Source organism: Mesoplodon mirus (genome assembly GCF_964341445.2).
Source record: "Mesoplodon mirus genome assembly, chromosome: 4".
NCBI lineage: Eukaryota > Metazoa > Chordata > Mammalia > Artiodactyla > Ziphiidae > Mesoplodon > Mesoplodon mirus.
In genome coordinates, this window is record NC_138979.1 from 173802837 (window position 1) to 173817719 (window position 14883).

The 14883-nt window shown below is 34.4% G+C and overlaps 1 protein-coding gene across 2 annotated transcripts in view; it reads right to left on the reverse strand.

The window, feature by feature from the left end:
* The window catches only part of EML5 (EMAP like 5), a gene marked incomplete at its 3' end in the record, with an annotated part of 161753 nt that overhangs the window by 119084 nt on the left and 27786 nt on the right, over positions 1-14883 (reverse strand). For both annotated transcript variants that reach the window (XM_082619963.1, XM_082619962.1), the window contains exons 2-3: positions 9717-9876; positions 1406-1504 (exon numbers count right to left, since the gene is read on the reverse strand). In XM_082619963.1, coding sequence (XP_082476089.1) covers positions 1406-1504; positions 9717-9876 — 259 coding nt within the window. The remainder of the gene's footprint in view (positions 1-1405; positions 1505-9716; positions 9877-14883) is intronic.

The following is a 14883-nucleotide window of genomic DNA, read 5'->3' on the forward strand; positions in this document are numbered from 1 at the left end:
AGAACTACTTACATAAAAGATCCAAACATTTATTTCACAGTAAAAATTCTGTTTCTAGTTTTCAGGTTTTTTTTAATTGTTTATGGGTCAAACAAAACTAACTTACATTTTGGAGATCCCCAGGCTTCATTTTTTTCTAAGATTCCATAAATTATAAATACACATGAACAATTTTTGTTACAAAATCAAACAAGAAAAAACCCAGCTGAAATAAAATATGCATTAGAAATATATACTTAATAATAAATGAAAGAAAAATTAATATTTGAAAAATAATCTCATAACAGATAAAAAACAATTCTGCTATCTGGCAGTCTTTACCATGTTTCTTTGATATCTGCCTGCATAATCACCTAATATGCTTACTACCTCTAAAAATTCACCAAGTGATACTCTTTAGTGATAATGAAGAAAGAATACATCTTATAAATTAACGTTTAACAACTCACCATAATACAGATTAAATGAAAAACATACTGATGCACCTTTAAAATACTAACCACAAAAATACTTTTCAAAAATTCCAATGACAGTACCATTTTTCATAGTAATCAGTCTGCTTATTAAGTCCAAAGTACTAATGTGTGAAATGCTTTGATCTAAGTCAGAATACACAACTGTCTAATAAAATGTACCTAACACTTTAATAATTATCGAAATTGTGTTTGTGTATAATAGGCCCCTCTGAGAGTCTGCTGAAAACCAAGTTTATTTTCCAAAATGCAAATACATTAAAAATTTTTATACAACTTTTACAGATTCACAGATTTTCCCCAAATAGAATCAACGACTATAGCTCCTGTGCTGGTTCAGGTTAGGTGATTATGCAGACAGGTGTCAAAGAAACATGGTAAAGACTACCAGATAGCAGAATACAGCAGATACACCAAAAAAATCAGACATTTTAAAGAGTTTAAGACAAAGTATTCATTATATTAATTTCATACAACTTGGAATAAGGAATGTATTTTTAACAAGTTTCCAAAGTGAAAAATGTTAGGTCTCTAACATAATTTCAAATTCATACGTGCAACAGTATTCACCTTAACTATGATGCATATGTAATAAATCAGTGATAAATCAAACTGAATAATAAATAGAGCCTAGGCATGAACCATTCAATTTTTAAATTTAGGTTTGAATAACTTAAAACTCATCATTTTTGCCAAAGCAAACACTGGGTTAAAGGTTTTATGCTAAAACTATACATATCAAGTCATGTTTTTGAGTACCACAATACATATACGCATTCTAAAATTTTATGAGTATTTATAACTGCATTTAAATTTTTAAATTACACATGAGCAACTGGCAATAACAAAACACAGAAACATAAAATCCCCTGACTCGTCTCTGGCTTTTTCCCATGCAGTACCCATTAGAAACTCCAAAGGAGAATACTTACTCTATCTGTGTGACCTGGAGCCATAGATAACATTTTTCCCCTTTTCCAATCCCAAACGCAAACTGCATTCTTTGAATCAAGTCCAACTGAAACCAAGCGCTGAATTATGTCCAAGAAGACCAGGGAGCAGGGGGAATAAAAAAAGTAAACAAATAAAAAAGGAACCAAATTATAAATGGCAAACAAATTCTACTCATGGGTATTATAAACATCAAAACTTACACACTTATATTTTATAGACCTCATAGAGAAAGGCTGCATGTATTTCATCTTGTTAATATTTGCATATATATGTAGTTCTTTATATGAGAAACAGAAGAAAGACTTCCATTTCTAACAGTAGGAGTGACAGAACACCCTAAACATCTCTCCTGCCAAAAACTAAAAATGCTAGATAAAATGAAAAAACATCTTTTAAAATGCACTGTTGAGCTGTCAAGGAATTAAGAAATCTGAGAACAAAAACAAAGTGATTTCCTATGGGAATCCTGGAAGTAAGAGAGCTCCTATACCCACTTTACTCTAAAAGTATCAGCTAACTCCTGGTAAGCCTGATTTTGTTCTTCAGGCTGAAGAGGAATAGGAGATAACGTTTAGGGCCTGCCCAAGGTAGGGATTTGAATTGCAGACATTTGACTAGAGCAGTAACTCCTCAGAGTAAGGGAGAACAAGAAACCATCCCTTTTCAAAGAAAGGGGCAGTGATGCATGAAGGGGGGAAAAACCCTCCTGAAAATATGTAGCCACAAACAACCTTCACATGGTTGTAGGGCCTATATCCACATGAATCATGAATCCTTCAAATGAAAAATTTCATTCAGAGTGGTCCTAAGGGTTGCAGAGTTTTCAAGCATTTTCAACTATGTGGCACAGGCAAATATAAATCCTATATGGAAGACTGATACATCAATCCATCCCTCGAAGAATTCCTACAAGTAGCAAGTCAATAAAAAATAAACTTAAAACAACACCCACACCCAATAACCAGAGGAAATAAGGGACCATGAGTGAGAATCAGCAAGTCACCAGAAACAACAAAATCAGTCTTGAAAAGTATCAGACATTGGAATTATCAGATAATATAAAATAAGCTTAATGTGAGTAGAGAAATAAAATTAAGGCTTCAAAATATCTTCATATGAGACAAGAATGGGAGACCATAAAAGGTATCCCAGCAAATTTAAGGAAGCAAACAATTTCTAGGAATGAAAAATAAATGAAATTAAAAATTCAGTGGAAAAAAGAAAAAAAATACCTCAGTGGAAGAGTTATATAGGAGATTAGAGGGAGATGAAGAGACTGAGCTGAAAAGAGGGGACAGTGAGATGGGAAGTATGAGAGAGGTTAGGAAACATGAAAAATGGCCTTTGGTCATGAAGGAGTATCAGGGTCTGAACTTGCCCCCCTGCCATAAACAACTAGAAAACTGTACAAAATATATAAAACAAATATTTTTGGACATTCTTAACAGGAAGTGAAGCACTGTAAACCCTGAATGAGGGGGAAGCAAACAAGGTAAGTTCTGCGATTGCCCCAGCCTTCATTTAGGTGGCATTTTCCAGACTATAGCACAGAAAGGTGGAATCCAAACAGAGCCCAGAAGACTTGCTGATTTGAGAAGATAGAGCTTGGAGTTCAGAGAGGCCAAGATGGCTAGAATTTGCAGAGCAGAAAAAGAACTCTAGAAAATCTGTTTATGGGTCCCCTTGAGAACACCAGTGTTTGCATGTATAGGGTGAAATCCATGACGCCATGCAAAGAACAAATTCTGAAAAAAGAACAACTACTGGGGAGCTAAAGCCAAACAATTCCCAGAGATCATAAAGGGTCAGGATCACTCAAATTCCCAATAGCAAGAATGGAGGTATATCCTCGAATTCACTGTGTATTCAGTAGAGATTCCAGGAGGGTCACACCATAGTAGTGAAGTTAAACCAGTAGTCCTAGAGGAACAAGCTACTCTAGCCTTGACCAAAAAAAGCTTGAAAGCAAGCTTTTCAAAAGGACCAAACTGGTCCACAAGGAACTTAACTACCTACAAAAACAATGTCCAACATGCTTTAAAGGGATACAACAAAATCCAGCATTCAGAATGTAATATAAACAATGTCCAGCATCCAATAAAAAAAATTACTGAACATGTTTAAAAAGAGGAAAATGTGACCAATAACCAGGAGAAAAATCAGTTAATAGAAACAGACCCAGGAATCACAGAAATGATTAAAATTAGAAGACATTGGCTGTTAAGACGGAAATGTTCAAGATGCTCCAGAATTATTTTAAAACAAACACATAAAGAATAAAAAGAGAAATGGAAGGTATAAAAGAAAAACATGTTGAACTTTAAATATAAATGTTAAATTATCTGAAATGAAAATTCACTCCAAAGGATTACCAGCAGCTTAGACAATGAAGAAAAAATAAATGAACTTGAAGACACAGCAACAAAAACTATCAAAAATAAAGCACAGAAGGAAAAAGGGAACAAAGTAACAGAGCCTCAGTTACCTTTAGAAAAATTTCAAGTGGTCTAACGTACAGGTAATTGTGATTCCAAAAGGAGAAGAAAGATGGAAGAAAAGAAAAACAAAACTGAAGAAATAATGGCCAAAAATTTCTCAATTTGATAAAAAACATAAACCCACAAATCTAAGATGCTCAATAAACTTCAAGCAGGATAAATCACACACACAGAAAAAACACATCCACACACATGGGCATCAAACTGCTGAAACCAGTGCTAAAGAGAAAAACCTTAAAAGCCTTAAAAGTGGCCAAATAAGAGAGAGAATTTTGGTGTGTAAGGACAAAGATTTAAAACTAATCCTGGGCTTCTCATCTGAAGCTATGCATATCAGATGACAATGAATAACCTCTCTACAGTGCTGAGGGGGAAAAAAGTCAACACAGAATTATATACTTACCAAAAAATATCTTTTGAAAACTGGGTCAAAATTAAGTCTTTTTCAAATAAACAAGATGAGAAAATTCATCAACAAATCAGCACGATAAGATATGATACCAGAAGTTTCTTCAGGCAGAAGGAAAATGATACCAAAGAGAGAGTTAATTTACACAAATCAATGAAGAGTACCCAAATGGTAAATATGTAAATAAGACTTTTCTTACTTTTAATTTTCTTTGAAAACTAACTGTTTAAGGAAAAATCACAACAGTTATACTGGAGTTTACAAAGCATGTAAAATGAATGAAAATGAAAGAAGTAAAATGAATGACAACAATAGCACAATAAACAGAAGGGGAAAAAAGAAATAGCAGAATTACATGTTTTCCCGAATTGTTTCAAAGTGCACAGGAAACCTCATGAAGAGCACAAAATTGTGAATTACAAAATAAGCCTAAACAAATTTTTAAAAATTAAAATACAGAGTATGTTCTCTGACAAAGACAGAATTAAATCAGAATAACAGAAAGTTATGCAGAAAATCCTCCAACTATCTGGCAACTATCAGTACAATTCTAAGTAACGGCAGAGTTAAAGAGGAAATCACAAGGACCCACCCACAACACATACTTTGAAAAGCACTGGTTGAGAAGCAGGGGTAGGCAAAGTACAACCCTCAGCCCTGTACCCTGCTTTTTGTAAATAAAGTTCTACTGGAACACAGCCACACCTATTCCTTTATAAGGTGTCTATGACTGCTTTCACACTACAATGCAGAGCTGGAGTAGCTGAGACAGAGACTGCATAGCTCAAAGCTTAAAATATTTACTCTGACATGTTGTAGAAAGTTTTGCCAATCTCTGGTTTACAGCACAGATTCTGACACCAGACTGCCTAGGTTTAAACACCAGCTCCATCTCTCACTAACTGGATGACTTTGGGCAATTATTTAGCCTCTCTGTACCGTAGGTTCCTCACCTCCTAAATAGGGATCATGAAAAACAACTTCATAGGGTTAACATATATAAAGGAATTAGAAGAGTGCTTGGCATAACCTTAATGTCATATAAATGTTTGTTATCATCATCATTATTATTATGTTCCCATAACCATAATTAACTTTAAGAATCCATGCCCTCCACCCACCCGTCTGAATGAGAAATGTCATTTAGTACCTAGCTAGAAAGTCTCTACACAGTAAAATTACTATCTAAGTCCCCAAATGGGTAGAATGAATGGCTTACAAAAAAAGATACAGAATATATTTTGTATCTGGCTCTCCATCAAGTCACACTTGCAGAAAGTCCAAATGAACTAGAGGAGATGATTTGCTCCTCCTAAGAGTCTTTAATATTTGGGATCTAGAGAGTAATCAGCAAATATCTAGCTAAAACAAAGATATCTACCTCTTGCTATAGACTACTATGTAGAGATTAAAATTTCACAAGACAAGTATAAAGTGAGGAACAGTCAGAGAGGCACTGCCCCTTCTATCAATGCCTCTTCTCTCTGGCTAAGTTCATCACACACAAAGTGAACCACAACTGGCCAAAAGCTTTAAAACTCCATGTACCTCAACAGATCCCCAGAGCATCTGGCTCTGCACAGGCAGTAACAAAATAGACCTGGGAGCACTTCCTCTGTAGCCCTGATAAACATATCACGGCCAAAATCAACCTCCCTAATGACAGGTTAAGTAACAGCAGAGAGGAAAAGATAAAAATAACCAAGCAAATACTACCCCCTCTCTTAGCTTTCTATCATTTTTTACTTCATCATCCTTTCTCACAGGTGAGGAAGAGCATAAAGAAAGTTTTCCAGTGAAAGAATGCTGGAACCATATCTTAGAAGATAGAGACAGTCAGGTAGAAAAATAAGAGAAAATGCATTTAAGGCCAAAGGATACCAAGATCAGACAGCTCATGGTGCTTTCAGGAAAGAGCTAGTACTCTGGTGTGGCTGAGGGGAGGAGTTGCCAACGGGGAAGTGGCAGAGACAAGACTGGAGAGGTAGGCCAGAAACAGGAGAAAGAGTGAGCTTTGTTTTTTAATGAGTTAGAATAAAGAGAAAATTCAGTTTTAAACATGTAATAAATGGTATATCTATACGACATTCAAGGAGAGTATATGGAGTTGAGGAGAGAAGCCGAGGCCACTGTTAACTGACACAGGAGTTAAAGACATGGATCTAGTAATCACCTAAAGAGAATAAGTGAAGTGAGGGGGGCTGGGGGAAGGAAGGCTACAGACTCCTAGGAACACTGACATTTAAGAAGCAGACAGAAGGAACAGCTCCTTTCAAGATAACTAAGAACTAACAGTCAGATAGGGAGAAAGAAAACCAGATAAAGAAGGCTCTATCCAGCTTCCCAAATTCCTCCCTGATCCTATTCCCAAACAAAATCTTGGTTGTGTCCATTAATTAAACCGGCAGTATAGCTGACCTTGAACAACATAGATTTGAACTTCCTGGGTCCCCTTACACAAGGATATTTTGCAACAGTAAATACTACAGTACTACAGGTTCATGGTTGGTTGAATCCACAGACGTAGAGGAACCGTGAATACGGAGGGCCGACTGTAAGTTATATGCAGATTAACCCCTGCGTTGTTCAAAGGTCAACTGTATTTATTAAACAGTTCTAGCACACTAAATACTCAAATGAGAAAAGTATCTTAATAGGCATAACTAGACGCATTCCATGAGTTCCTGCAAGTGTGAAACATATTCAAATAATAGACAAACGTACAAGATTCTAATATGGGGGTGGGGGTGCTTGTGATCTCAGTATTTATTAAGTGAGTACTAGTTGTTACAAATGTTACAAAGTAAAAATCACAAATTTTGCAAAATATCCAGGACTTAATGTAGTAAATATTGGTCAATTCATACAGAAAGCCATCAGAAATTAGGATCTGGCAGAGCAATGGAAGAGATGAAAACCCAAAAATAATACAATAGGCACTTGAGATATGTCTAGATATCAAGAGATTACTAAAAGGTCCTTGGAAAAATCAGTGAACTCCTTTAATATTTTTGCAAATACGACTCTTCATAATCATGTACCAGCATATAATTGACAAAGTTAGGCTAAAAAATTAACATTTTATTCTTAGTTCGTTCTATAAATTAGCAGAGTTTTAACTATAACTTAGATTTTGTTAAATATGGGAATGTGTTTTTATAAATTATCGTTGTGTTTTCAAGATAAAGTATCAAATTCTCCTCCTCCTACTCTCTCTCTACCATTTACTATGAAATTTTAATCTCTGTTTGATGTGGATTTATATAGCCTTTTCATGCCCTAATTATTCTCAATGAGGTAGACTTCCAGTATTAGCATGGATAGTCAATCCATTTAGAAGAAACCCTCTGGGGAAAGAAATTCAGCATACTACCAACAGAGAGACTCATTCATTGGATAAACCTTAACTGATCATTTACAGTTTCAAATCTAGTAGAAAATGCAAAAATTATACAGTATTTCCTAATTGGTATTTCATAAACAGTTTATAGATATTAGTGAATAAATAGATATGTTCCCAAATATATTTCTTAACTAAAGCATCTTCTCATTAACATAATTTCAGAAATACTCAACTTAATCTTCAATTGGCAGCAGTTCCTTACAAGTTTTAACTGTACTTAAGATGGATGAATTCCTTCTGAAATATAAATAACCACCTCCTAAGTTCCATGTTTGGGAAGCAGTAGAGCATTGCGGTTAAAAACATGAGCTTTGGAGTGTGACTGACCTGGGTTCCCGCTCTGGCTCCATTTACTAGCTGTGTAACCTGGGGCAAGTTATTTAACCTCTCTAAGTCTCAGTTTCTTTATCTGTAAAATAGAGATAATAATAATATCTATTTCATAGGGTTGTTGTGAGGATTAAATGAGATAATGTAGGCTTAGCACAATGTCTGGCAATTAGCATGTGCTCAATAACTTTTAGCTGTTATGTTTTTTATAAGCTTACATTTTAAAGTAGCACATTCTTATGAAGATCTGTGACGATAAAATGCATGTACCCAAGACTTTTCTTATATGTTGCTTAAAGTAAGCAAAATTAAAAGCTTCAACTAGTAAAAGCTATGGGCATGATTTCTCCTTGTATGTAAGAGAATTTCCTCAGCCATGCAATACACTGCATTTAGAAAGGGCAATATTAAAATTAAGAAGAAAACATCTATATTTAAAGTATACGGACATTTATAGTTAAACCATTGTGGATATCATAATACCTTTGGTAAATCTAAAAAACAACTTTGTTGGTTTGTTTCATAAAATATAATTTCCTGTGAAGTAAGTAAAGAGTATTATTCTCTTCATTTTAAAAAGGAAAATGAAATTTTGATATGAGGACATTAACGGACTTGAAAAATAACAGAAAAAATGGGAATTAAGGTTCTGGAGTTGCCAATCACTGCTACACAGTGGTTCTAAACCTAGAAACACATTTTTTCCCCAAATGTGAGGTTCGAGTTACATCTTTATAGATCTCTTACCGGACTCTAATCAGAAAGTATATTCATCTATGCTACTCAAAGAAGCTATTTCTCAGAGTTGAAAATAAAACATCTACTGGCTGTCATTTTCAAGTGACTAGAACAAAATGTAATCTGTTTCTGTAAAACATAGATCTACAAAATAATTTTAAGAATTAAAAAGCAAACAACTAAAATTCTTCTAAAAGTTAAAATAATTTTTAAAGTCTAATTTCACTACAAAACTTTTAAAGACTATAACTTAACTAAATCTGCAAAACCCGCAAAACCCAACTTCTTATCACTTCTTAAATATGTTTTAGGTACAACAAGTTCCATGAAAGCACCACAAAAGAGCTGTTGGCTTAATTTTTTTTAAATCGATGACTAGAAGTAAATAATAATTTGGGAATTGATTAGTAAGTGGAACAAAGATTACATCTTTTGTTATGAACATTGAGTTTATATAAAATAGCTCATATTATAAAAACTGCATCATTATTTTCAATTAAAAATATAATTTTAATAGAAACCTTTAAAATAACTAAAACTTAAAATGTTTACAGCTCTACTTAGAGAAAGCAAATTTTCCTAAGGTATCTTCCATCTTTCCTATTAACATACAATACCTGGAAAAGAGTTACATGTAAAATTTTCAAGAACAACCAGGTAATGTTCCACCGAGTCAGAATCACTTTGGCTCTAATAGCAGTAATTAATTCAACTGAAAAGTTCTTGATACAATGAAATAAAAACTCATTATTATTCTTATTTTTCTTATATATATCTACCACCTATCCCCTCTATCCACCTCCACCTTGAATAAATGCTTTTTGCCAAATGCTTTCCAATTTAACATTTACAGATTTATAATAATTTCTTATAGTACACACTTTACAAAAAGAAAAAAAATTATCACATACCTGTCCATCTAAGTCAAATGCTAAGCAAGCTATACCATGTGTATGAACATCCTTTAGAACCGATATGGTCTGCACAGTGTATGAATCCCAAACACAGATATAAGGCTCTTTCCCAACTTGTCCTGTTGCCACCAATACTCGTTCAGGATGCAATGCAAGGCTGCAAAATAAATAAATAAACAGATTTAAAACTGCTTACAGAGCTGTTATATCAATGTGAAAATTAGACTTTAGTTACTTATTTACTTAAAATAATGTGGCCTTAAAATAACTTCCATAAAAATCCATATTGAGTTACTACTTCAATGGTATATGTAATAAACAATTATGATAGACTTCATAATCTTGTAATATGATGTAGTGTGTGTAAACTTCTCAAAAGAAGAATTCTCACAAGTGAACAACTGAACCACAGCAATGAATCAGTAGCAACCCTACCACATGCCATTTTCTCATTTGGTATTCATCTCATCTGTTTTAAGCCCTGTCTCCCATTTACTCCTTTATTGTATAAAGTTAGACCAAATGTTAGTGTCCAAAAATAGCACTGAGTAGCCCTCCTATTATAATATTAATATTAAATTACAAATCCCATTTAAAAAAACAGAAAGGTCACCCATAATTCACAGAAAGTAGTCTGTAAAACTTTAAAAACAAGACAAAGACCAAACAGTTGGTAATGGTTTATGTACATCAGTAGAAGGCAAGGAATGAATATAAATTTCTCCTTGATAAATTATTCCACAAGTATATTTAGATTATCAAATTCTCCTTTGGGAGAAAAAAAAATCACTCCGAGCATCAGGGTGGAAGGTGAACTGAAAGAGGGAAAAGTTAGGAGTGCATTAAAACAGAATTAACAGATTTGATGTACAGAGTAACAGAAAGGGAACAGTCTAAGATGACTCTTGCATTTTTGGCTTGGGCATCTGGATGACCTGGAGTGGTATCATCAAGTCAGGGAATACTAAGTGAGAAATTACGGAGAAAAAAGGTAAGTGGGAATGGAAGGTTGGTTCAACATATTAAAAATCAACCAATATAATAAGTATATCATATTAATAATACCCAAACCCCCACACATGTTCATCTCAATAGATGCAGAAAAAGCATTTGACAAAAATATAACCTCTTTCATAATAAAAAACACAACAAAATAGGAACTGAAGAGAATTTCCTCAACCTGATAAAGGGCATCTATGAAAATGCACAGCTAATATCACATTTAATGGTGAAAGCCTGAAAGTTCCCGCTATAAGTAAAGGAACAAGACAAGGATGTCAGCTCTTGCCACTTCCCCTCAACATGATACTGGATATTTTAGCCAGGACAATTAGGCATGGAAAAGAAATAAATGAGAGAAGTAAAACTATCTCTACTTGCAAATGACATAATCTCATACATAGGAAACCCTAAGGAATCCACAAACAACAGAATAAATCCCAAGTAGAGCTAATAAATGAGTTCAGCAAGGCTGAAGGATATAAGATCAATATAAAAATACAAATTTTATTTCTATACACTAGCAACAATCTGAAAATTAAAACAAGAAAACAATTCCACTTATAACAGCATCAAAAAGAACAAAACACTTAGGAATAAATTAAACAAAAAGGTGCAAGACTTATACACCAAAAACTACAAATACCATTAAAGAAATGTTAAGAAATCTAAATAAATGGAAAGACATCTCGTGTTCTTGGAGGGCCATATTGTTAAGATGGTATTACTTCCTAAACTGATCTACAGAATCAATACAATCCCTGCCAAAATACTAGTTGCCTTTCTTGAAGAAATTGACAAGCTGATTCTAAAACTCAGAACAGTAGAAACAATCTTGCGAAAGAGCAAAATTGGAAGACTCACACATACCAATTTCAAAACTTACTACAAAACCACAGTAATCAAGACAGTATGGCACTGGCATAAAAACAGACATGCTGATCAATGGAACAGAATTGAGAGTCCAAAAGTAAACTGATATATTTATGGTCAGTTGCCTTTCCATTCATAAGAAAGGTCTTTTCAATAGATGGTGCTGGACATCTGAATATCTAGAATGAATCTGGACCCATACCTCAAACCATATACAAAAATCCACTCAAAATATAAAAGCCAAAACATAGGCATAAATCTTACTTAACTTGGATGAAACAAAGGTGTCCTTAGATCTGACACCAAAAGCAGAAGTGATAAAAGAAAAAACAGATAACATGGACTTCATTAAAATTAAAAACTTCTGTGCTTCAAAGGACAACCATCAAGAACATAAAAACACAACCCACAGAATGGGAAAAATTATTTGCAAAGCATATATCTGATAAAGTACCTGCATCCAGAATACAAAAAAAAAAAAAAAACCACTCAACAACAAAACCACAAACAACCCAATTTTTTATGTGGAAAAAGGATTTGAATAAACATTTCCTCCAAGGAAATTACCAGTAATGAAACTCCCAAAAAGCAAAAGTCCATCACCAGATAGCTTCACAGGTGACTTCTACCAAACATTTAGACAAGAGTTAACACCTATCCTTATCAAGCTATTCCAAAGAATTGAAGAGGAAAGAATACTTCCTGAACTCATTCTATGAGGCCAGCATCACCCTGATAGCAAAGTCAGACAAAGATATGACTAAACAAGAAAATTACAGCTCAATATCACTGATAAGCATAGATACAAAAAATCCTTAACAAAATATTAGCAAACCATGATCAAGTGGAATTTATCCCAGCGATGCAAGGATTTTTCATTATCTGCAAATCAATCAGTGTGATACACCACATTAACAAAATGAAGAACAAAACCCATATGATCATCTCAACAGATGCAGAAAAAGCTTTTGACAAAATTGAACATCCATTTATGACAAAAACTCCCAGAAAGTGGGCATAGAGAGAACATACCTCAACATAATAAAGGCCAGATATGACAAACTGACAGAGAATATTACACTCAATGGTAAAAGCTGAAAGCATTTCCCCTAAGATCAGGAACAAGACAAGGATACCCACTCTCACCACTTTTATTCAACATAGTCATGGAAGTCCTAGCCACAGCACTCAGACAAGAAAAAGAAATAAAACGAATCCAAATTGGAAAAGAAGAAGTAAAACTTCACTGTTTGCAGATGACATGATACTATACATGGAAAATACTAAAGATGCCACCAGAAAACTACTAGAGCTCGTCAATGAATTCGATAAAGTTGCAGGATACAAATTAACATACAGAAACCTGTTGCATTTCTATACACTAACAACAAAGTATCAAAAAGAAAAATTAAGGAAACAATCCCATTCATCATCGCATCAAAAAGAATAAAATACCTAGGAACAAACCTACCTAAGTAGGTAAAAGATCTGTACTCAGAACTATAAAACAGTGATGAAAGAAACTGAAGATGACACAAATAGATAGAAAGAGATACCATGTTCATGGACTGGAAAAATCAATATTGTTAAAATGATTATACTATCCAAGGCATTCCACAGATTTAATGCAATCCCTATCAAAATACCAATGGCATTTTTCACAGAACTAGAACAAATAATTTTAAAATTTGTATGGAGACACAAAATACCCCAAATAACCAAAACAATCTTGAGAAAGAAGAATAGAGCTGGAGGAGTCAAGCTCCCTGACTTAAAACTATAGTACAAAGCTAAAGTAATCAAATCAGTATGGTACTGGAACAAAAACAGACATACAGATCAATGGAACAGAATAGAGAGCCCAGAAATAAACACATGCACTTATAGTCAGTTAATCTATGACAAAGGAGGCAAGAATATACAATGGAGAAAAGACAGTCTCTTCAATAAGTGGTGCTAGGAAAAACTGGACAGCTGCATGTAAAAGAATGAAATTAGAACATTCTCTAACACCATATATAAAATAAACTGAAATGCATTAAAGACCTAAATGTAAGACCAGATACCATAAAACCCCTAGAGAAAAACAGAGGCAGAACACTCTGACATAAATCGCAGCAGTATATTTTTGGATCCATCCCCTAAAACAAAGGAAATAAAAGCAAAAATAAATAAATGGACTGTACACCTGAAACTAACACAACACTGTAAATCAACTGTATTCCAATAAAAATTTTTTTAATTGAAGAAAAAAAGGAACCTAATTAAACTTAAAAGCTTTTGCACAGCACAGGAAACCACTGACAAAACAGAAAGACAACCTACTGAATGGGTGAAAATATTTGCAAATTATATGACTGATAAGGGGATAATATCCAAAATATATAAAGTTAACATTAAAAAAAAAAAAAAAACCTCATCAAAAAATGGGCAGAAGACCTGAACAGACATTTTTCCAAAGAAGACATTCAGATGGCCAACAGACACATGAAAAGATGCTCAACACTTTTAATCATCAGAGAAATGCAAATTAAAACCTCAGTGAGGTATCACCTCATACTGGTCAGAATGGCTATCATCAAAAACAACACAACAGGGCTTCCCTGGTGGCGCAGTGGTTGAGAGTCCGCCTGCCGATGCAGGGGACACGGGTTCATGCCCGGGTCCGGGAAGATCCCACATGCTGCGGAGTGGCTGGGCCCGTGAGCCATGGCCGCTGAGCCTGTGCATCCGGAGCCTGTGCTCAGCAAGGGGAGAGGCCGCAGCAGTGAGATGCCTGCGTACCACAAAACAAAACAAAACAAAACAAAAAACAACACAACAAATATTGGCAAGGATGTGGAAAAAAGGGAACCCTCGTACACTGTGGGTCAGAATGTAAATTGGTGCAGCCACTGTGGAAAATAGTTTGGTGGTTTCTCAAAAAAATACAAATAAACTACTGTATGACTCAGCAATTCTTCTCCTGGGTATAGATCCAAAAAAACCAAAAACATTAATTCAAAAAGATACATGTACCGCAATGTTCACACAGCAGTTATTTACAATTGCCAAGATATGGAAGCAACCTAACTCCATCAACAGAAGAGGTGTTTTATACACACACACACACACACACACACACACACACAATGGAATACTACTCAGCCATAAAACAGAGTGAAATTTTGCCATTTGCAGCAACATGGATGGACTTGGAGGGCATTCTGCTAAGTGAAGTTAAGTCAGACAAAGAAAGACAAATACTGTATAATATCACGTACATGTGGAATCTAAAAAATACAACAAACTA